We start from the raw sequence: 24,764 nt of genomic DNA on the forward strand, positions 1-24,764 counted from the left end.
GATCATAAGCATCAATATAAGTTTCCTATTCTTATATTCAGACAGCATTATGGTATCTAGCAATATTCAGAAGCAGTATGGTATCTAGCATGAGGTATTTAATACAGTACCATAAATATCTTATAAAATGCTATTCTTGGAACTGAAATTACTAAGATAAAATAATACGATATAATTAGGGGCTGTAACTAAATGGACGATGATGCATATGTAACTGTAACCTGAATGAATATTAAATAACCAACAAAGCTTGCCCACTTCTGGGGGTAACAGCTGGTAAGATTCCCCAAAGCCCACTCTCCCAGAAGATCCCTGTGAACTTTCATGTGGCCCACTGTGAAGATATAGTCGTGTTCCCTGAAAGGAAAGAAGAAACATACCTGTATCTTGCTAGCCAGTGTGTGAAATGGCTACATCCATTATTGTCAATACCCATACTACAGCAAAACACAGATTTTTTTGCTTGAATTTTGATTTGATGAAAAGCAACCTTGTGTCAGAGACAAGTCTGAGAAAAAAAAAAAGAAAAAAGAAAAGAAAGAAAGAAAAGGAACTTGATTCAGTTCTACCGGATGTTAATAACCTTTTCCTTTACTTCTTTTTTCCTTCTCCTTTTCCTTAATCATTGGCGTGAGGCAGCAGCCAAGGCCTGCAATGGCTCTGTATTCTCCTGGATCTTCCTTCAGCTTCTGCGACCTTTTGGTCAGCTACATACACGGTTAGCTCCATAACAAAGGGTTCCTTTTCCTGCAGGACACCCATGCTGCCAAGGTCACGGGCAACAGGAATTGACAAAGGGGGCTGTCTGTCCTCCTGGGCCCCAGCTCATAACGGTGAGCCTCAGCTAGTTCTTCCTCTCCTCCCCTTATATCCATTTTTCTGTCCTCACTTCTTGATCTGCGCACTTCGAGCTCCAGCAGAAGTACACAGCCTGGCAGAGAACGTGTAGCCAGGTCCTCAGTGGCCTAAGTTCCTGAGGAAGCCTGTGTCTATGACACAGCAGTCACACTTTACTTTGCTTATTGGTCCTCAGCCCAATTCCTTGTAGGTCTGCTTTAACTTACTAGAAGTGCTAAAACCACGTATCTATTCTCTGAATTGATTTAATAAAGACATTTACTACAATTAGGGCTTTTTTTTTAAAAAATGTGATGAGAATGTATTTGTGTTTAAAATAAAAACTGATTTTCTGAGCACTGTGGCTTACATCTATAATCCCAGTGCTTTGGGAGAAAGAGGTGAGAGATGATGTGAGGCCAGGAGTTCAAGACCAACGTGGGCAATATAGAAAGACTCTGTCTCCAAAAACAAAAATAAGGCTGGGCATGGTGGCTCATGCCTATAATCCCAGCACTTTGGGAAGCTGAGGTGGGCAGATCACTTGAGGCCAGGAGTTCAAGATCAACCTGGCCAACATGGTGAAACCCCCGCCTCTACTAAAAATATAAAAATTAGGCAGGTGTGGTGGCATGTGCCTGTAATCCCAGCTACTCGGGAGGCTGAGGCACAAGAATCACTTGAACCTGAGAGGTGGAGGCTGCAGTGAGCTGAGACTGTGCCACTGCACTCCAACCTGGGTGATGGAGTGAGCCTCTGTCTCGAAATATAAATAAAATAAAATAAAATAAAATAAAATAAAATAAAATAAAATAAAATAAAATAAATTACCTGGGTGATATGGTTTGGCTCTGTGTCCTCACCCAAATCTCATGTCAAATTGTAATCCCCACTGTTGGAGGAGGGGCCAGGTGGGAGGTGATTGAATCATGGGGCGGAGTTTACTCATGATACTCGTGTGTTCTCATGAGATGTGGTTGTTGAAAAGTGTGTAGCACTTTCCCCTTGGCTCTCTTCCTCCTACTCCTACCATGTAAGTCGTGCCCCTTTCCCCTTCACCTTCCGCCATGATTGTAAGTTTCCTGAGGCCTCCCCAGCCATGCTTCCTGTACAGGCTGCAGAATCGTGAGCCAATTAAGCCTCTTTTCTTTATAAGTTACCCAGACTCAGGTATGTCTTTGTAACGGTGTGAGAACAAACTAATACAACAGGTGTGGTGGCACACACTGTAGTCCCAGAGACTTGGGAAGCTGAGGCAGGAGGATAACTTGAGCCCAGATCAGAGCTGCAGTGAGTCGTGACTGCACCATTGCACTGTAGCCTGGGCAATAGACTGAGACCTTGTCTCTAAAAACATAAATAAATAAACATATAATAAAATAGCTAAAATGGTACATTAAAAAAAAAAAAGTCTGGGTGCAGTGGCTCATACCTGTAATTCCAGCACTTTGGAAGGCTAAGGTGGGAGGATTGTTTGAGGTCAGGAGTTTGAGACCAGCCTGTGCAACACAGTGAGACTCTGTCTCAAAAAAATTAAAAAATAAAATAAATTGAGAATGACATGAAATACATTTAAAGAATAAAAAATAAATAAATTTAAAAAGGAATAAAAATAAATATTTACCTCCTATTTCAAACTTGCATGTAGGAACAACAACAACAACAACAAAAATCCCAGAGTAATGCCAGATTCTAGAGCTAGACTGGAATTTCACAAGCAGGAGGCAATGAGAAAGTAAGCCCAAGCTTTTCTTGCAAAATGTCAACAAACATGAGTGTAGAACACTCCAGTTTCTTAGAAAATGTCTTCAAAAACAGAATTATCAGAAAATAAATGCAGATAGTTAGATTAACCTCTGACTCTTATCATGTGCTTCCCTCTGCCCTCTGAAGGAAATGTGAGAAGGGTCACAAGCTGCCTCAGGAGGAAAAGGCAAGAGTGTGACCAAGGTCCTGTCAACCTCATGCCAATTTTAACTCTTCAGCTGAGAGGGAGGATACAACAGGCAGGAAGGAAGCCCCCTAATGGGGAAACCATGATGAAAATTGGAGACCCTCACATCCATTCTTGTTTTTGTTTGTTTGTTTTGAGACTGAGTCTCACTCTGTTGCTCAGGCTGGAGTGCAATGGTGGGATCTTGGCTCACTGTAACCTCCGCCTCCCAGGTTCAAGTGATTCTCCTGCCTCAGCCTCAGGAGCAGCTGGTATTACAGGCAGCAGCCACCACACCTGGCTAATTTTTATAGTTTTAGTAGAGATGGGATTTCGTCATGTTGCCCAGGCTGGTCTCAAACTCCTGACCTCAGGTGATCCACCTGACTCGGCCTCCCAAAGTGCTGGGATTACAGGCATGAGCCACCGCACCTGGCCACCGTTCTTTAGAACTTCCTTCTGCAGTTTCTCCAGGTCCCAATGCTGGCTAAGACCACGTTGCCACCATCAATTCAACCTTTTCATTTTCTTTCTCTGTATTCATCTTTTTCTCTGCTGTCATCTCCATAATCAAATGGTGTTTGTTAAAAAGTAATATGTTCCGATGCCCGGCACAGTCGCTCATGCCTGTATTCTCAGCACTTTAGGAGGCTGAGGCAGTTGGACTGCTTGAGCCCAGGAGTTTGAGACCAGCCTGGGCAACATGGAGAAACCTCATCACTACAAAAAAATACAAAAATCAGCCAGGCATGGTAGTGTACACCTGTAGTCCCAGCCACTTGGGAGGCTGAGGTGGGAGAATTGCTTGAGCCCCAGAGGCAGAGGCTGCAGTGAGCAGAGATTATGCCACTGCACTACAGCCTGGGTGATGGGAGTGAGACCCTGTCTTAAACAAACAAACAAACAAACAAACATAAAACATAAGCAGGATATATGGAATAGATGGTATCTCTTAATTTTACACTGATTAAATGGAGCCTCAAAGAGTATTATATAACTTACACACTTTGTAAGGAATAGAATATGATTGAGAATTAGTCCATCCAATTAAGGTTTAATCACATGGTCCCTTGATAAAGGATACAACAAAAGTAGAATTGTTGGGTTCCCTGCTTTCTAATCAATCCTTTCTTAATCAGAAGTATTCTTGGTTGGGCACAGTGGCCCATGCCTGTAATCCCAGCACTTTGGGAGGTCGAGGTGGGTGGATCACCTGAGGTCAGGAGTTCAAGACCAGCCTGGCCAACGTGGTGAAACCCATCTCTACTAAAATTTAAAAATTAGCTGGACATGGTGGCACATGCCTGTAATTCCAGCTACTCAGGAGGCTGAAGCAGGAGAATCACTTGAACCCAGGGGTGGAGGTTGCAGTGACCTGAGATCGTGCCACTGACTCCAGCCTGGGCGACAGAGCAAGACTCCATCTCAAAAAACAAAACAAAACAAAACAAAAAAACCGTGTTCTTGACAGTGATCTCTGAATGTGCACAGATAGCACTGCCATTTTGTGAAATTGACTTAAAGAATGTTTACTTTGACAAGGTAAAGTAAAAACACCTTACACTTCAATAGCTTCTCTTGCCTTGTTATATATGTGAAAATTATACGATGATGTCTTATGATTCCATAAAACTTGAATTATAATATGCTGGGTAGATACAAAGGGAACATCCCCTCTTTTCCCCCACATAATACTGTTCTGGTTTCAGTCAACTCTGGTCACAATATAACATGGAATGCCTAAGAGATTCAGAAGAGTTTTGGTTCTCTGAATCTCAATTTCTAGCAAAGAGAAAGATAATGGACAGAAGAAGGCATAGAGGAAGGTGCAGATGTCCATCCCAAATGGCTGCTCCTTTCCTTCCATCTGAACTTGGGGGAATAGAAGCCACATGCAGAGCCACAGAGAAGGCAGAGCAGTGAAGGAGCTACTGGCAATAGTCTACTAATGTCTTCCTTTAAGAGCAGGTGAACTGGCTGGGCACAGTGGCTCACGCCCATAATTCCAGCACTTTGGAAGGCCTAGGTAGGAGGACCACTTGAGCCCAGGAGTTCAAGGCCAGTCTGGGCAACTCAGGGAGACCTCCATCTCTATTTACCAATATAAAATTTAAAAAAAGAGTAGTTGAATTGATGCTCCAGAGGATCTTCTGGGCTGAATTTGGGCTGTGCTTGTTATTCCCGTGTGTGTGTGTGTGTGTGTGTGTGTGTGTGTGTGTGTGTGTGTAAATTTATGGGACACAGTGTAATTTTGTTACATGAATAGATAGTCCAGTGGTGAAGTCAAGGCTTTTAGTGTGTCCATCACGAGAATGATATACATTATACATCTTAAGTAATTTCTCATAATCCACCCCTCCCAGGACCCCCACCCTTCCTGAAATGCAATTCAGGCACAATAAAGAATGAAATCATGTCTTTTGCAACAAGATGGATGGAACTGGAAGCCATTATCTTAAGTGAAATACTTCAGATACAGAAAGACAAATATGGCATGTTCTCACTTATAAGAAAGAGCTAAATAACGTAGATACATGGATGTAGAGCTTGTCTTTTGTTTTGACTTGATCCTTCTCACCCTAGAGCTGTCTGAGATGTGACTGTATCTGCCGTTTGTGTTTCTGAGGCAAACTGCATTCCTCCCCTATTTTGCATTTAGTCTAGCCACGAAAAGTAGCGGTGTTTAGGCTTCCAATCAGTGTCATTCTCCATGCACCCTTTTCTTGGCTTTACTTGGAGAATATAAAACTAGCCCAATGGTTCAAGTCTTCACTTAGGACAGACAAAATTTCTCATTTTGTTTTAACAAGGACAAGTGGTGGATTCTTTAAATGAGGGAAGGTGATTGCGGGGAGGAAAATGGTTCTTGGAACAGGGTAAATTTCTGATTTAAGTGACATTTCTATCCCAAAGCAAGTGAAATGCTGCAGCCTCTTATCTTCTCCTGCTTGTATTTCCATGACCTGCAGATATATTGGGATAAATCCTGGGAGCAGATGATGTACCTTCTAGGAACTGCTTAAAAAAATGGTGAGATGACCTCAAAGAAGAATAAATACTCCCTTTGGAGAAATATTTGTTCAAGTCTTCCTTTACCTTGTAAGACTTTAATTTTAGGTCCAGGGCAATAGGATCATCTGGTCAGAATTTACAATTTGAGATACTGTATAAATAAAGCATTTGAGTGTTCTGAATCCCAGCCTTCCTCCACTACTTTTGTGTGTGTGGAAAAGCAAACAGGTGACACTAAGTAAGCTTCACTGAAATGAATCCCGGTTAAGGTGAATACAAAAATGTGAATCTTTGTTATTTATTCTCCAAGAATCATAAATGTCTGTCTGTGAGTGTAAACGTAAACTAAGCATATATCCTTCTTTGAGGCCACATTTCTCTCTGGTTCTGGTATTAGAGAAGAAAAACTCTTCTGTCCACCCTGTAGAGAGAAAAATCTATATACACAGATGATTACTGTAGGAACAACCCCAGATTGGCTCAATAAATTTTGGCAGTGATCCATGACTGAAACAAAGTCAAAAGCAGGTAAGCAGATCGGCCACTGGAATATCCTTATTAAAAACTAAACTGAGTGGGCCAGGTGCAGTGGCTCACACCTGTAATCCCAGCACTTTGGGAGGCCGAGGCTGGTGGATCACAAGGTCAGGAGATTGAGACCATCCTGGCTAACATGGCGAAACCCCATCTGTACTAAAAATACAGGAAAAAAAAAATTAGCCAGGAGTGGTGGTGGGCGCCTGTAGTCCCAGCTACTTGGGAGGCTGAGGCAGGAGAATGGCGTGAACCCAGGAGGTAGAGCTTGCAGTGAGCCAAGATTGCACCACTGCCCTCCAGCCTGGGCAACAGAGCAAGACTCCATCTCAAAACAACAACAACAACAACAACAACTAACTTGAGTGTATTTGATAAAACTGGAATTACCTTTCCAAACTCTTTCCTAGTTTAGATCATGGTTTCAGGTTGATTTTTCATAGTACTAATCTGACTGGTAACTCTTCGTGTGTCTTTTTCTTCATGAAAAAAATCAATGATTATTTTGAAACAGTTTATAGGTCAAGATTAAGTTTTGTCGACCTACAAGTGAAATGGAGGGATCACTAATAAATAATCACTCCAGGATAATGTTTTGCATAGTGCATCCATGACAGTCTCCTAGCAGGGAATGAAAATGACAAACTGGAGTCCACAGAATTTTGCTAGGAAGGGAAGGAAGCTAGTAGTCATGAGGTCTCTTAAGTGTTAAACCCTGAAGGAGACTTTCCATTCTTGTCAGTAAAATGTACACATAGTCTGTAGCTATTGATAAATTGAAAACAGGTATTCAGATACACACATTCTTTAAAATGTGTTTTAAGGTTGGTCAAATTACTGGTGGAGAAAAAGATAATAGATACAGACATGATAGGCTAGGCACGGTGGCTCACACCTATAATCCCAGCACTTTGGGAGGCTGAGGCAGGCAGATCACTCGAGGTCAGGAGTTTGAGACCAGTCTGGCTAACACGGTGAAACCCCATTTCTACTAAAAACTACAAAAAAATAGCCGGGCGAGGTGGCGGGCGCCTGTAGTCCCAGCTACTCGGGAGGCTGAGGCAGGAGAATGGCGTAAACCCAGGAGGCGGAGCTTGCAGTGAGCTGAGATCCAGCCACTGCACTCCAGCCTGGGCGACAGAGCGAGACTCCGTCTCAAAAAAAAAAAAAAAGAAAAAACAAAAAATTAGCAGGGTGTGGTGGCAAACACCTGAATTCCTGGCAACTTAAGAGGCTGAGGCAGGAGAATTGCATGAACCCGGAAGGAGGAGGTGGCGATGAGGCCGAGATGACACCACTGCACTCTAGTCTGGGCAACAAAGTGAGACTCAATATTTAAAAAAAAAAAAAAAAGAAAAAGATACAGACATGGCAAAAGTTTCTTCTAGAGCATTACAGTTAAAGTGAATATAGGTGGACCACAGGATCCACAGGATTGTGTCTCTCTTTTTTTTTTTTTTTTTTGAGACGGAGTCTCACTGTGTCACCCAGCCTGGAGTGCAATGGTGTGATCTCAGCTCACTGCAACCTTTGCCTCCCGGGTTTAAGCGATTCTCCTGCCTCAGCCTCCTGAGTAGCTGGGACTACAGGTGCATGCCACCACACCTGGCTAACTGTTGTATTTTTAGTAGAGACAGGGTTTTACTATGTTGGCCAGACTGGTCTTGAACTCCTGACCTTGTGATTCACCCGTCTTGGCCTCCCAATGTGCTGAGAATACAGGCATGAGCCACCGTGCCTGGCCATAGGATTATGGTTTCTTTTGTTTGTTTTTTTGAGATGGAGTCTCACTCTGTCACCCAGGCTGGAGTGCAATGGCACGATCTCGGCTCACTGTAGCCTCTGCCTCTTAAGTTCAAGCGATTCTCCTGCCTCAGTCTCCCGATTACAGCTATGCACAACCACACCTGTTTAATTCTGTAGTTTTAGTAGAGACGGGGTTTCTCCATGTTGGTCAGGCTGGTCTCGAACTCCTGACCTCAGGTGATCCATCCACCTCAGCTTCCCAAAGTGCTAGGATTACAGGCATGAGCTACTGCACCCGGCCATGTCTCTTACTTGGAATAGTTTTGTATTCAGATAATCATTGTTTTGTTTTTAGAAAAGAAGCATAGCAACCACAAAAGGCCATATCGAGAAAGAAATAATTGAAAATTAACTTTTTTCCTTAGGTTCAAAATATATCTCCATTTAAAAACCAACCTCTATTGGTCTGTTCTCACACTGCTATGAAGAAATACTTGAGACTGGGTAATTTATAAAGGAAAGAGGTTTAATCGACTCACAGTTCAGCATGGCTTGGGAGGCCTCAGGAAACTTACAATCATGGCAGAAGGCTAAGCATCTTCTTCACAAGGTGGCAGGACAGAGTGACTGCAGGCAGCGGAAATGCCATATGCTTATCAAACCATCAGATCTCATGAGAACTCAGTCACTTCCATGAGAATAGCATGGGGGAAATCACCGCCATGATTCAATAGCTTCCACCTGGTCCTGCCCTTGACACGTGGGAATTATGGGGATTACAATTCAAGGTGAGATTTGGGTGGGGACACAGAGCCAAGCATCACATCCTTAAAAAAATAATAAAGTAAAAACCATCCCTATTTATAATTTAAATACTAAAAGGGAAGGGTTGCTGTTCAGAGTTATAAATCACATTGGAACAATGTATAAAACCTACTGCATCTGAAAAAATACAAGTACGCAGATAATCTTAAATGTTCTGAAAGTTCTCAACAGCTCACACTCAGGACTCAGCTCAGTGATCAGTAGTTTCTTTCTGTCATGAGTTTCTTGCCCTGAGCAGGTGGAGTTGATTGGCCCTCCTAGCATGCATCTGGGAATCTGCTCTTTTGGCCTTAACCTGTCTCTGGAAGAGCATGTGTCTGGCTACTGATCGTATTTATCTTACTGCTAGTCTGCTAATCCTTAAAAGAGGGACCATGCCATCCTTTTTACTTTAAATTCACTGATTTTTTTTTCTTTAGAATATGGGGTCTCTGTCACCCAGGCTGAAGAGCAGTGGCAAAATCATACGTCACTGCAGCCTCAAACTCCTGGGCTCAAATGGTCCTCCTGCCTCAGCCTCCTGAGTAGTCAAGACTACAGACTCACACCCAGCAAAATTTTTAAAAAGTTTTTTGTAGAGACCTGGTCTCACTATGTTGTCCAGGCTGGTCTTGACCTCCTGGCCTCAAGCAACCCTACTGCCTTCGCCTCTCAAAGTGCTGGGATTGCAGGCATGAACCACCACACCTCGCCAACTGTCACTGATTTTATGGTGCCCAGTAAAGGGCAGTTATGTAAGAAACTTTTGAAATATAAAAATCCTTTAGATCAAAATGTTTTCTAGCTACTCCTGAGTTATTCTAAAATATACTTTAAAATTCACAACACTTAATTTCCCTGCAATCCTATAAGTTGACATTTTGCTGGTTAGTGGTCCCCAAACTTTTTGGCACCAGGGACTGGTTTTGTGGAGGACAATTTTTCCACAGACTGGGTAGAGGGGATGGTTTCAGGATGATTCAAGCACATTGCATTTAATGTGCACTGTATTTCTTTTCTTTTTTCTTTTTTTTCAGACAGAGTCTCACTCTGTCACCCAGGCTAGAGTGCAGTGGCACGATCTTGGCTCACTGCAACCTCTGCCTCCCAGGTTCAAGCAATTCTCGTACCTCAGCCTCCCGAGTAGCTGGGATTACAGGTGCCCGCCACCATGCTAGGCTAATTTTTGTATTTTTAGTAGAGATGGTGTTTCACCACGTTGGGCAGGCTGGCCTCAAACTCCTGACCTCAAGTGATCTGTCTGCCTCGGCCTCCCAAAGTGCTGGGATTACAGGCGTAAGCCACTGTGCCTGGCCTTGGGCACCGTATTTCTATTACTATTTCATTGTAATATATAATGAAATAATTATGGAATTCACCCTAATGTAGAACTAGTGGGAGCCCTGAGCTTGTTTTCCTGCAACTAAATGGTACCATCTGGGAGTGATAGGAGACAGTGACAGACATCAGATATTAGATTCTCATAAGGAGCATGCAACCTAGATCCCAGCACGCACTGCTCACAGCAGCGTTCCCACTCCTATGAGAATCTAATGCCTCCGCTGATCTGACAGGAGGCAGAGCTCAAGTGGTAATGCGAGCGATGGGGAGCAGCTGTAAATACAGATGAAGCTTTGCTCACTCACCTGCCGCTCACCTCCTGCTGTGCGGCCCAGTTCCTAACAGGCCACCGACCAGTGCCAGTCCATGGACCGGGGAAACAGGGACCCCGCTCTGGATTTTATCTTTCATGAATGGATACAATACTCTCCTGTGTTGAGTATAGAGCAGGGTGGTATCATAGAAAGACCACAGTGGTCAGACATACTTGAGTTCAAATTGCACCTTCACTATTTCCTGCAAGCTTGACTTTGAACCAGTTTCATATGCCTATGAGGCTCTTTCCTGACTGAGGAATCACAGTTGGGATTGATCATCAAATGACACCCCAAAGTGACTGGTGCTTATATGAGGGGTCGTTATTTTAAAAATTTTTTTTCATTAATGAGATACCAAATAAAAAATTTTAATTTTTCAGTATCAGGTCTAATTATTATTATTAATTTTTTTGAGACAGAGTCTCACTATGTTGCCCAGGGTGGTCTTGAACTCCTGAGCTCAAGCGATCCTCCCACCTTAGCCTCCCAAAGTGCTGGGATTTCAGGCATAAGCCATGGTGCCTGACCAGGCCTACTTATTTTTTTCTTCTGTTGTTTGTTCCTTTTAATTATAAATGCACATTCAGTAATTCATTCACATTACCAAAAATATAAAACCACTATAATGGTTGCATAGCAAATCTCCAGCTCCTTATTCTTCAATGCAGATTTATTTCCCAAGAGGTTAAATGCTTTTTTGTAAAAGTAGTATTTTAATTTACTGGTGGGTTATTCATTTGGTGCAAGCATCAGATGCCAGAGAATGTGATGTCTCCCTCCCATTTCCCATTACTACACAGCGGACAATCATTGGTATGAGTTTCATTTGTTTATTGATTTATTTGTTTGATTGTTGGTTCGTTTGTTCTAGACAGGGTCTCACTCTGTCACCCAGGCTGGAGTGCAGTGGCGCGATCTCAACTCACTGCAACCTCCACCTCCAGGCTCAAGCGATCCTCCTTTCTCATCCTCCTCAAGTAGCTGGGAGTACAGGTGTAAGCCACCATGCCCAGCTAATTTTTGTATTTTTTGTAGAGACAGGGTTTTACCATGTTGCCCAGACTGGTCTCGAATACCTGAACTCAAGCAATCCACCTGCCTCAGCCTCCCAAAGTGCTAGGATTACAGGCATGAGCCACCGTGCCTGGCCTCATTTGTCTTTTTAGAAAAGTTATATGCATATGTAAGCCAATACAGATGTTTTTCTCCTTTTTATACAAATGCCGAGTTGCTGCATTCATTATTACTTTGGTGCTTGACTTTTTTCCACTTGATAATAGAGCTCTTAGAGTTCTGTGTCACTAAAGATCTTCCTCATTTTTTAGCAGTTAATTTTGTTATAGGTGAATATGGGAATGAATCATAATGCATTTTTTTGTCCCCTTTGGGTCTCACTCTGTCGCTCAGGCAGGAGTGCAGTGGCACAATCTCAACTCACTGCAACCTCTGCCTCCCGGGTTAAGTGATTCTTATGCTTCAGCCACCGAGTGACTGGGATTACAGGCATGCACCACACTCGGCTAATTTTGTTGGTTTTAGTACATACGGGGTTTCACCATGTTTCCCAGGCTTGCCTACAATTCCTGGCCTCATGTGATCTGTCCGCCTCAGCCTCCCAAAGTGTTGGGATTACAGGCGTGAGCCCCTGCACCTGGCCTCCTTTCCAATTTTTGACTTCTGATTTTTCTTGTTTGTCGAATTGTGATGCCTAACACCTCCAGTATAATACGTTAAAAAAGAAGGATAATGGACTGAGTGCGAGGTGGTTCACGCCTGTAATCCCAACACTTTGGGAGGCTGAGACAGGCGGATGACCCGAGACCAGGAGTTCGAGACCAGCCTGACCAACATGGTGAAACCCCGTCTCTACTAAACATACAAAAATTAGCTGGGCAGGGTGGCGGGCGCCTATAATCCCAGCTACTCAGGAGGCTAAGGCAGGAGAATTGCTTGAACCCGGGAGGCAGAGGTTGCAGTGAGCTGAGATTGTATCATTGCACCCCAGCCTGGGTGACAGAGCAAGATTCTATCAAAAAAAAGAAGAATAGCAGCCATTCCTTCCTTGCCTTCAATGTAAGTAGGAATGTTACCCGTTTTCTCCACTAAGTGAGTGCATTGGTTCTTGGGCTGGATCTTAGTCCAGTGAATGAATTTGGGGATTTGGAGAGAAGTATAGTTGAGAAACATATTAGTCCATTATCACATTGCTATGAAGAAACACCTAAGACTAGGTAATTTGTAAGAAAAGGCGTTTAATTGGCTCACAGGCTATATAGGAAGCATGGCAGCATCTGCTTCTGGGAGTCCTCAGGGAGCTTTTACTCATGGCAGAAGACAAAGTGGGAGCAGGCATCTTCACATGGCCAAAGCAGGAGAAAGAGAGAGCGAGGAGGTGCTACCCACTTTTAAACAACCAGATCTTGCGATAACTCGCTGTCATGAGAACAGCACTGAGGGGATGGTGCTAAACCATTCATGAAGGATTCACTCCCATGATCCAGTCACCTGCCAGCCGGCCCCACCTCTAACACTGGGGATTACACTTCAACATGAGATTTGGTGGGGACACAGATCCAAACCATATCAAAATGCAATTAAAGATTTTTTTGATTTGTTTTAGAGACAGGGTCTTGCTATGTTGGCCAAGATGGTCTCATACTCCGACCCTCAAATTATCCTCTCACCTCAGCTTCCCAAATTGCTGGGATGACAGGTGTGAGCCACAGCTGCCAGCCCTGATATAAATCTTGACTCAGCATTCTTTATTCTCACTGTCAGACTGCTCAATGCATCCCTTCTTGAAGTTTCGAAAAACAGGTATGTTCAGATAATTTTCAGCAGAATTCATCAAAAAAATGTTAAAAACTCTTTAAAATGTTGACACATTTTATGTAGCACAATTGCTGCCATTTAAAAATTAGGTGTTTTGGTCGGCATGATGGTTCACATCTGTAATCTCAGCTCTTTGGGAGGCCGAGGCAGGCAGATCACCTGAAGTCAAGAATTTGAGACCAGCCTGGCCAATATGGTGAAACCCCATCTCTACTAAAAATATAAAAATTAACCAGGCATGGTGGTGCGCACCCATAGTCCCACCTATTCAGGAGCCTGAGGCAGGAGAATGGCTTGAACCCAGGAGGCGGAGTTTGCAGTGAGCCAAGATCACGCCACTGCATTCCAGGCTGGGTGAGAGAGCGAGACTCTGTCTCAAAACAAACAAACAAACAAACAAACAAAAAACAGGTGTTTCATTCCACTCCCTCCATCAGTGTTTTCTTATTTCTAATACTTCTAGAAACCTCCTTTAAGTGTTCCTATTTTAGACAGACATCACACAGGTGCTGTTTTTTGGGAGAGGGGGATGAGAGTCTTACTCTGTTGCCCAGGCTGGAGTGCAGTGGTGCAATTATAGCTCACTGCGGCCTCTGACTCCTGTGCTCAACCCATCCTCCCCCCATGACCTCCCAAGTAGCTGAGACTACAGGCACACACCATGCTGCCCAGCTAATTTTTTAATTTTTTAGTAGAGTCAGGTCTCACTGTGTTGCCCAGGCTGGTCTTGAACCTCTGGCCTCAAGCAAAACTCCCACCTTGGCCTCCCAAATTGCTGGGATTACAGGAGTGAGCCACTGCACCTGGCCCATAGATGCATTAACACCTCTATATGGTGGTGGAGAGAAGGCTCCCTGCCTCTCCCAGGCCACTGGGAAATGACCTGAGTGTCATTCTGCAAATACACAAGAGGGTCTGGAGCTATTCTTGAGGTAGACTTTCAACAGCAAAACTCAGAGCACAACATGGAAAATAATCATAAAAAATTAAATAATAATACTATCAAATCATAACTTGTGAATAATGCTGTTATCAGAGTTGAAGACAAGCCCTTAGAAATGGGATAAACCTTGTAATTCTCTTGGAGAACTATAACTTAAACAGAAATACACTTATTAGAAGAAGAAACAAAATGGATCTTTTGACAAAAAGGTCCCATGCGTTGACTTCTTTGGTAAGATCAAACAAGTATTTAAGCCAAGCAATAGGGTCCGTCCAGTTAGTGTTTCTCCCCACAAATGGTGAATACCAACTCCAGGATGGCTGGAGTTTTCTCATGGTTTGGTTCCACACCATCTGCATGTCCGTACAAGTGAGAAAAACCAGAATTTTCCAGCTGCTACTGGTCACAGGGGGGTCCCCAATATGGGTTGTTTAATTATGACGATGGGTTCTGTCAATTGCATCCAGTAAAATTGGGCAGATAGAGAACTCGTCTAAAGCTGAGGTTTCATTGTGGTTTTGAAAGGTCCATTGGAATCCCGATTTGCAGAAAGCATGTCAAGTTATGGCAAAACATATGCCACCCATCTTAAAATCCTTCCTTATTATTGCATAGCTTTAAAAGCCACTGCTGCAATTATTGCAATGAGGTTAGAGTTTTGTTGACATGATGGCATTACTCTCTTCCTCTGGGTGAGACATATCTGGATTCTCGCTTGGAGCAGGGCTCTGTACATCCTTCTGGGATTTGGTTGAATAGATAATATACATGCTTCTCATTAGGAAAATTCCAGCAATTACTGCAAAATAGCTCCCATAAACTAAAAACTGGAGAAAAACAAATAATTAGCCACATATAAAATATGACCATCTATGTCAATGATAATACAACATAATACTGTTGGTTTGCTTGGATTATGGGTTAACTGAGACCCAGGTTTTTAATGTGGGGTCATTTAGGTTGAACAATACTGTCCTATCAAGTAAGAAATCAAGATCAAGTAAGAAATCAAGATCAAGTAAGAAGATGTAAGCAATACAGTGACTAAGAGTCTTGGCTTCAGAGCAGGTTGCTTGGGTTAAAATCATAGCTACTATCATCAATAGTAAAAAACAAAACAAAACAAAAAAACACTAAAATTCATTAATTTGTCTCTATGTCTTTGTTTGGAGGCTGGTGCAATGTTACATTCAATGTCTCCAAGAATAAATTTAAGCACTGAAGTTACTTCTTACCTGCATTATCCAGGTAAATGTTGTCCTAGTTGCAATTATTGCTCAAAACATACTTGGTGTGTTAAAGTATGATAATTAAGGAGTTGTATATATTAAAATTTGCTTAACCAAGGAACTCAAGAAATTTAAATATTGCTTGTAGCAAGGTTGAGAAACCTTTGAGGTTACCTAGTTGAAAACAGAAGTATTACAGCTTACCTGAATGCTGATTGGCAAGTTGAGCCCTCTCTGATCTACTACAATCACAGTTATGATGGTCTGAATCACCAAGGCAATAAAGGTGTTGATTCCAAATACCAGGGCATAGCGTTCCACACTCAGATTAACTGCAATCTGAAATCTATCATTAAACATAAATAAGCATTTTAACCATAACATGGGTGGAAGTCTTCAAAAGATAGAAATTAGTGGGGGGCCTGTGTCACCCACCTCCAGCTCCAGGTAGTACAGCAAAGAGAAAGAGAGAGACTATCTAGGAGAAAGTGAGGGAAAATAACAAGCGTCTCTGTCTGGTAATCCAGAAAATTCTTCTGGATCTTATCCAAGATCACCAAAGCAGTACCTCTTAGAGTCTGCTAGAACCACAGTGTTACTGGGCTTGGGGTGCTCCCTAATGCAGACAAAGTTTAGATCATAACACCCAAAACCTTCTGAATACCTAGAAAGCCTTCCCAAGGAGGACAGGTACAAAAAAGCCCAGAGAGCAAGGACTACAATAAATACAACTCTTCAATACCCTGACACTGATGGACATCCATAAGCATCAAGATCATCCAGGAAAACATGTTCTCAGTAAACAAACTAAATAAGGCACCAGGGACCAATCCTGGAGAAACCGATATACGACCTTTCAGACACAGAATTCAAAATAGCTGTGTTAAGAAAACTCAAAGAAATTCAAGATAACACAAACAAGGAATTGAGAATTCTGTCAGATAAACTGAATAAAGAGATTGAAATAATTAAAAAGAATCAAGCAGAAATGCTGGGGTTGAAAAATGCAATTGACATACTGAAGAATGCATCAGAATCTCATACCAGCAGAACTGATCAAGCAGAAGAAATAATTAGCAAGCTTGAAGACAAGCTATTTAAAAATACAGTCAGGAGACAACAGAAAAAAGAAGAATGAGGCACACCTACAATATCTAGAAAATAGCCTCAAAAGGGAAAATCTAAGTTATTGGCCTTAAAGAGGAGGTAAAGAAACAGATGAGGTAGAAAGTTAATTCAAAGGGATAATATCAGAGAACTTCCCAAAACTAGAGAAAGATATCAATATCCGAGGACAAGGTTACAGAACATCAAGCAAATTTAACCCAAAGAAGACTACTTAAATGCATTTAATAATCAAACTCCTAAAGGTTAAGGATAAAGAAAGGATTCTAGGCTGGGCGTTGTGGCTCACACCTGTAATCCTAGCACTTTGGAAGGCCAAGGCAGGTGGATCACAAGGTCAAGAGATCAAGACCATCCTGGCCAACATGGTGAAACCCCATCACTACTAAAAATACAAAAATTAGCCAGGCGTGGTGGTGTGTGCCTGTAATCTCAGCTACTCAGGAGGCTGAGGCAGGAGAATCACTTGAACCCAGGAGGTGGAGGTTGCAGTGAGCCGGGATTGCAGAGCAAGACTCCTTCTCAAAAAAAAAAAAAAAAAAAAAAAAAAAAGGATTTTAAAAGGAGCAAGAGAAAGGAAATAAATAACATACAATAGAGGCCCCATGTCTGGTAGCACACTTTTCAGTCTTAGAAAAGACTTAGAACCAGGGAGTGGCATGACATATTTAAAGTGCTGAAGGCGAAAAACCTTTACCCTAGAATGGTATATCCAGTGAAAATATCAAACCTGAAGGAGAAATAAAGACCATCCCAAACAAATAGAAGCTGAGGGATTTCATCAACACCAGACCTGTCCTACAAGAAATGCTAAAGGGAGTACTTCCATCTCTAAGAAAAGGACGTTCATGAGCAATAAGAAAACATGTAAAGGCACAAAACTCACTTGTGATAATAAGCACATAGAACAACACAGAATATTATCGCACTGCAACAGGTGTATAAACTACTCTTGTAAGTAGAAAGACTAAAAGATGAACCAATCAAAAATAGTAACTACAAATTTTCAAGACAGTACAATAAGATATAAAGAGAAACAACAAAAAGTTAAAAAGCAGGAGGACAAAGTTATACTGTAGAGTTTTTATTAGTTTTCTTTTTGCTTGTTTGTTTATGCAAATAGTCTTAAGTTGTTACCAGCTTAAAATCATGGGTTATAAGATAGTATTTGCAAGCCTCAAGGTAATCTCAAATTGAAAAACATACAATGGATACCCAAAAAGTAAAAAAGAAATTAAATTATATCACCAGAGAAAACCACCTTCACTAAAAGGAAGAAAGAAAAGGAAAAAGGCCACAAAACCAGAAAAGAAATAACAAAATAACAGGAGTAAGTCCTTACGTATCAGTTTAAACTCTTAAAAAGAGAGTGGTTGAATGGATTTTTAGAAAGACCCAATGATCTGTTGCCTACAAGAAGTACATTTTACCTATAAAGACATACATAGACTGAAAATGGAGTGATGGACAAAGGTATGCCATGCCAATGGAAATAAACAGAAAAACAGGGTTTGTAGCTATACTTATAGCAGAGAGAATAGATTTCAAGACAGAAACTAGAGACAAAGGTCATTATACAATGATAAAAGGGTCAATTCAGCAAGAGGATATAAAAATTGTAAATATATATGCACCCAACACTGGAGCACCCATATATAAAGCAAATATTAGAACTAGAAAGAGATAAGAGAATGCAATACAATAATAGCTAGAGACTTTAAAACCCCACTTTCAGCACTGGATAGATTTTCCAGATAGAAAATCAATAAAGAAACATCAGACTTAATCTGTACTATAGAAAAAATGGACCTAATAGATATTTACAGAACTTTTCACTGGCCACAGAATACATACTGTTCTCAGCATATGGATCATTGTCAAGGATAAACCATGTTAGGTCACAAAACAACTCTTAAAACATATTCAAAAATTTGAAATAATTAATATCAAACATTGTCTCTGACCACAATAGAATAAAACTAGAAATCAACAAGAGGGATTTTGGAAACTATAGAAACACATGGAAATTAAACAATATGCCCCTGAATGACCAGTGGGTCAATGAAGAAATTGAGAAATTGAGAGAAATTGAAAAATTTCTTGAAACAAATGATAACGGAAACACAACACGCCAAAACCTATAGGACACAGTGAAAACAGTACTAAGAGGGAAGTTTATAGTTACAAGTGCCTACATAAAAAAAGAAGAGAGGCCGAGTGTGGTGGCCCATGTGTGTAATTCCAGCATTCTGCAAGGCTGAGGCAGATGAATCACTTGAGCTCCAGAGTTCTAGACCAGCCTAGTCAATATAGTGAAACTCCGTCCCTACCAAAAATACAAAAAATTAGCCAGGCGTGGTGGTGCACGTTTGTGGTCCCAGCTTCTCAGGAGTCTGAGGCAGGAGGATCACTTGAGCCCAGGAGGCAGAGGTTGCAGTGAGTAGAGATGATCATGCCAGTGTACTCCAGCCTGGGCAACACAGTAAGACCCTGTCTCTTAAAAAAAAAAAAAAAGAAGAAGAAGAGACACCTCAAATAAATAACCTAATAATGCATCTTAAAGAACTAGAAAAGCAAGAGTAAACGTAACCCAAAATTAGTAGAAGAAAAGAAATAATAAACATCAGAGCAGAAAGAAATGAAATTGAAATGAAGAAAACAATACAAAAGGTCAATGAAACAAAAAGTTGGATTTTAGAAAAGATAAAATTGACAAACCTTTAGCCAGACTAAGAAAAAGAGAGAAGGCCCAAGTAAATAAAACTAGAGATGTAAAAGGAGACATTAAAACCAATACTGCAGAAATTCAAAGAATCATCAGTGGCTACTGTGATCAAGTATATGCCAATAAATTGGAAAATCTAGAAGAAATGGATAAATTCCTAGATACAAACAACCTACGCAGATTGAACCATGAAGAAATCCAAAACCTGAGCAGACCAATAACAAGTAATGAGATTGAAGACATAATAAAAAGCCTCCCACTAAAGGAAAGCCCAGGACCCAATGGCTTCACTTCTGTATTCTATAAAAGAACTAATTCCAATCCTATCCAAATTATTCTAAAAAACAGAGGAGGGAACACTTCCAAACTCATTCTACCAGGCCAGTATTACCCTAACGGCAAAACCAGACAAAGGCACATTAAAAACAAAAAACAACTACAGGCCAATCTCTGATGAATATCAATGCAAAAATTCTCAACAAAATACTAGCAAACTGAATTCAACAATACATGAGAAAGATAATCTATCATGACTAAGTGGGATTTATCCCAGGGATGCAAGGATCATTTAACGTATGCAAATCAATCAATGTGATAAGTCACATCAACAGAATGAAGGACAAAAACTATGATCATTCAATTGATGCTAAATAAAGCATGTGATACAATTCAACATCCCTTCCTGATAAACACCCTTAAAAAACTGGGTATAGAAGGAACATACTCCATATAATAAAAGCTATATATGACAGACATACAGCTAGTATCAGACTGAATGGGAGAAAACTGACAAGGATGCCTACTTTTACCACCACTATTCAACATAGCACTGGAAGTCCTATCTAGAACAATCAGACAAGAGAAAGAAATAAAGGGCATCCACATTGGAAAGGATCAAGTCAAATTATCCTTGCTTGCAGACGATATGATCTTACATTTAGGAAAACTTAGACTCTTACCAATAAACTATTAGAGCTGATAAATAAGTTCAGTATATTTGCAGGACATAAAATCAACATACAAAACTCCATAACATTTCTATATGCAAACAGAGAACAATCTGAAAAAGAAATCGAAAAAGTAATCCTATTTATAATAGCTACAGATAAAATAAAATACCTAAGAATTAACTAAAGAAGTGAAAGATCTTTGCAATGAAAACTATAAAACACTGATACAAGAAATTGAAGAGGACACACACACACAAAATGGAATGATATTCCATATTTGTGGACTGGAGGAATCAGTATTGTTAAAATGCCCATACTATCCAAAGCAATCTACAGATTCAATGCAATCCCTATAAAAATGCCAAGGATATTCTTCACAGAAATAGAAAAAACAATTCTAAAATTTATGTGAAACCACAGAAGACCCAGAATAGTCAAAGCTATCCTAAGCAAAACAAAACAAAATGAAACAACAACAACAACAACAAAAAACTGGAGGAATCACATTACCTGACTTTGAATTATACTATAGAGCTATAGTAACCAAAACAGCATAGTTCTGACATAAAAGCAGACATGTAGACCAATGGAACAGAAGAGTGAACCCAGAAACCCAGTAGTGAACCCACACATCTACAGTAAACTCATTTTCAACAAAGATGCCAGGAACATACATTGGGGAAAAGACAGTCTCTTCAGTAAATGGTGCTGGGAAAACTGAATATCCATATGCAGAAGAATGAATGAAAGTAGACCCCTATTTCTCACCATATACAAAATCAAGTCCAAATGGATTAATGACTTAAATCTAAGACCTCAAATTATGAAACAACTACAAGAAAACAAATTATGAAACAACTACAAGAAAACATTGGGGAAATTCTCTGGGACATTGGAGTAGGTAAATATTTCTTGAGTACCCCACAAATGCAGGCAACCAAAGCAAAAATGGACAAATGGGATCACATCAAGTTAAAAAGCTCCTGCACAGCCAAGGAAAGAGGCAACCCACAGAATGGAAAAACGAATCTGCAAACTACCCACGAGACAAGGGGTTAAAAACCAGACTATAGAAGGAGTTCAAACAACTCTATAGGGAAAAAAAGTCTAATAATCAGATGAAAAATGGGCAAAAATCTGAATAGACGTCTCTTTAAAGACATGCAAATGGCAAACAGATACATGAAAAGGTGCTCGACATCATTGATCAGAGAAATGGAAATCAAAACTACAATGAGATATTATCTCACTTCAATTAGAATTATCCAAAAGACAAGCAATAAATGCTGATGAGAATGTGCAACCTCCGCCTCCCAGGTTCAAGTGATTCTTCTGCCTCAGCCTCCCCAGTAGCAGGGATTACAGGTGCTCACTACCATGCCCAGCTAATTTTTGTATTTTTAGTAGATACGGGGTTTAACCATATTGGCCAGGCTGGTCTCGAACTCCTGACCTCAGGTGATCCACCTGCTTTGGCCTCCCAAAGTGCTGGGATTACAGATGTGAGCCACTGTGCCCAGCCATGAATATTTCTTTTTTAATGCAAAGAAATGATATAATCCTTTATCATTTAACAAAATCCTCACATTAAAAAAAAAAGCAACCTAAGATGCATGATTCTGATTAAACTAAGACATTTCCATGAAGAAAATAAACATACCAACTAATTTTTTTTTCCTTTGATGATTTTTTCCCCGGAGTGCTCATATTTCTGTGTGGTAAATTGTTTATAAAACACTTTTTTCACAAATTAAAACCAAAACTCGATGAAGCTGTTGTCTCCACTTCTTTCATGCAATTTGAAATTCAAATGTTTCTCATCTCTTTTGGTTAATAGCAAAGCATATTTTCTGCAGTCAGCTTTAGCTGTACTTTTATATGAAACCAAATGGTTTTTTAATCATTTTCTTAAAGAGATCTCTGAGAAACAAAGAGATCTCTTAAAGATCTTAAAGAAAGATCTCTTTCTTAAAGAGATCTCTGAGAAGCAAAAATGCTAGGAAACTCTAAATCCCAGAAATCATTTTTAGAAAATGATTAAGAACTAGACCTGGCAAGGTGGGTCATACCTGTAATCCTACCATTTTGGGAAGCTGAGGCCAGAGGATTACTTGAGCCCGGGGGTTCGAGACCAGCCTGGGGAACATAGCGACACTCTGTCTTTACAAAAATGAACATTGAAAATTTAGCCAGGCATGGTAGTGTGCACCAATGGTTTCAGTTACTCAGGAGGCTGAGTTGGGAGGACTGCTTGAGCCCAGGAGATCAAGGTTGTGGTGTGCTATGTTTGCACTACTGCACTCCTGCCCAGGTGAGACCCTGTCTCAAAAAGAAAGAAAGAAAAGAAAAACTACTTGGTTCCATATATGACTGCAGCTAAAGGTTTCTTGTTATCTTTGCATCTACTTTTTTTAGTCTCCAACTTTTTAATAACTTTCCTGAGAATCTTTTGTGTCACAAAAGTATGTGCCTAGAATTTCTCCAGCAACCAAATGAAAGTAGGAATGAAATCTAAACCTAACCATTTAAAAGCAGATCACATCACACCTTATGTGGAAAGTTGCTGGAGATAAACAAATCAAAACCTGACAATGTTGCTAGATGTAGTGGCTCGCACCTGTAATTCCAGCACTTTGGGAGGCCAAGGTAGGTGGATCACTTGAGCCCAGGAGTTTGAGACCAGCCTGAGCAACATGGTGAAACCCCATCTTTACAAAATGTGAAAAATTAGCTAGGTATGGTGGCACATGCTTGTCGTCCCAACTGCTCAGGAGGTTGAGGTTGGAGACTCACCTGAGCCTGGGAAGTCAAGGCTGCATTGAGCCGTGATCGTGACCACACCACTACACTCCAGCCTGGGCAAGAGAGCCAGACCATCTCTCAAACCAAACCAAACAAAAAGAAAAACCTGACAATGTATCATTGCTTTTGGTTTATAAACCTGCAGAGTTTTTTTCCCTTGATGACTAAAGGTATATTGTAGCAATATTCAGAGAGCAAATAGTTAAACGAAAAGTTGGCTTAGTTGTGTCTAATTTAATATAAAGTAGTCAACATTTAATATTGCAATTGACTAAAATCCTTCTGAAGTTCTTAGAGAAAGCTTAGGAAGACAGAAGAGAGAGTAATACAGTTCAGTTTTAGGAGTGGTTGGTAAAACTTACACTGCTATGGTTATAAGAAGCATATAGCTGGACTTGAATATCAAATAGCCAGCATAGCACGCCCAGATGTTGGCTGTGTAATGCATGAGAAATAGAGAACCTGCATTGACAACTGAGAAGACCGCCAGAGCCAGCTCTCCTAGAAGGTCCCAGTTGACTTTCACATAACCCACTGCAAAGGCAGCCACAGCCCCTGAAAACAAAACATTGAAGGCAATCAAACACAATGACTTTGCATGCAAGAAAACATCAACGCCCTCTCTTAAAAACCCAGGTCTTGGGTAATTCTGAAAGATAAATATATTGCTCTCACAAAATTGTGTGATCGACATGAATGTGGATCTATCCTTTTCTCAACCACGTCTTCTTCTGGCTTTTCTTTTCACTTGCTATTCTTTCGGTCACTTAGTCATCACACTTTTCATTAGTATCAACTATACACCAGGCACTGTACTCTCCAGAGGGGCCAGAAAGCTTCCTAACCACGGCAGTGTACGGAGAAATGATACGTTAACCTAGTCACTCAACACAACATGCAGGGATGGAAAAGGATGAAATCAATTCTCTGGGAACACATGTGGCCTCTCTATTTGCCCTTCTTTTCTCGGTTTTTGCTGTAAGTCTTTTTCAGCGATGAGTATCAGATGTGTTACACGGATAGCTTTAGTCTTTTTTCTTGCCCCACCCAGTGTTAGTCTTTATTATGAATCTTTAGTAATCTTAGTCTTATTTCCAATCTCCACTCTAAAGTCTTCAACATCTGACATAATTTACTTGAGAAGCTTTGGGTGAAAACATCGGTATAGACTGACAGAGTTCAAGAAATTGAATAATTGACAGTAATTAGGGTTAAACTTGTGGGTGGTTCTCTTCAACAAAAGTAAAAGGTATTTAGGGCTGGGGACAGTGGCACACTCCTGTAATCCCAGCACTTTGGGAGGCCGAAGGGCGTGGATCACTTGAGGTCAGGAGTTAGAGACCTGCCTGGCCAACATGGTGAAACCCCGTCTCTACTAAAAATACAATCATTAGCCAGCATGGTGGCAGGTGCCTGCAATCCCAGCTACTCAGGAGGCTGAGGCAGGAGAATCGCTTGAATCCAGGAGGCAGAGGTTGCAATGAGCTGAAATCATGCCACTGCAGTCCAGTCTGGGTAACAGAGTAAGACTCTGTCTAAAATAAATAAATAAACAAAAGGTATTTAGATTTCAAAGTACTGCACAGACATATGACTAACTTTCCTACATATGATCATGACTACAGAGGAAAAAA

The 24,764-nt window shown here is 40.9% G+C and overlaps 1 protein-coding gene across 10 annotated transcripts in view; it reads right to left on the reverse strand.

Annotated features, from left to right (window-relative positions):
- Nucleotides 1-12,759: 12,759 nt before the first annotated feature.
- SLC19A3 (solute carrier family 19 member 3) overlaps nt 12,760-24,764 on the reverse strand; it is a 28,615-nt gene continuing 16,610 nt past the window's right edge. For all 10 annotated transcript variants that reach the window (XM_005574503.5, XM_015432908.4, XM_045367811.3 and 7 more), the window contains 3 exons: nt 23,493-23,685; nt 15,733-15,874; nt 12,760-15,126 (listed from right to left, as the gene is read on the reverse strand). In XM_005574503.5, coding sequence (XP_005574560.3) covers nt 14,950-15,126; nt 15,733-15,874; nt 23,493-23,685 — 512 coding nt within the window. In that variant the 3' untranslated portion in view covers nt 12,760-14,949. The remainder of the gene's footprint in view (nt 15,127-15,732; nt 15,875-23,492; nt 23,686-24,764) is intronic.

Source organism: Macaca fascicularis, chromosome 12, assembly GCF_037993035.2.
Source record: "Macaca fascicularis isolate 582-1 chromosome 12, T2T-MFA8v1.1".
NCBI lineage: Eukaryota > Metazoa > Chordata > Mammalia > Primates > Cercopithecidae > Macaca > Macaca fascicularis.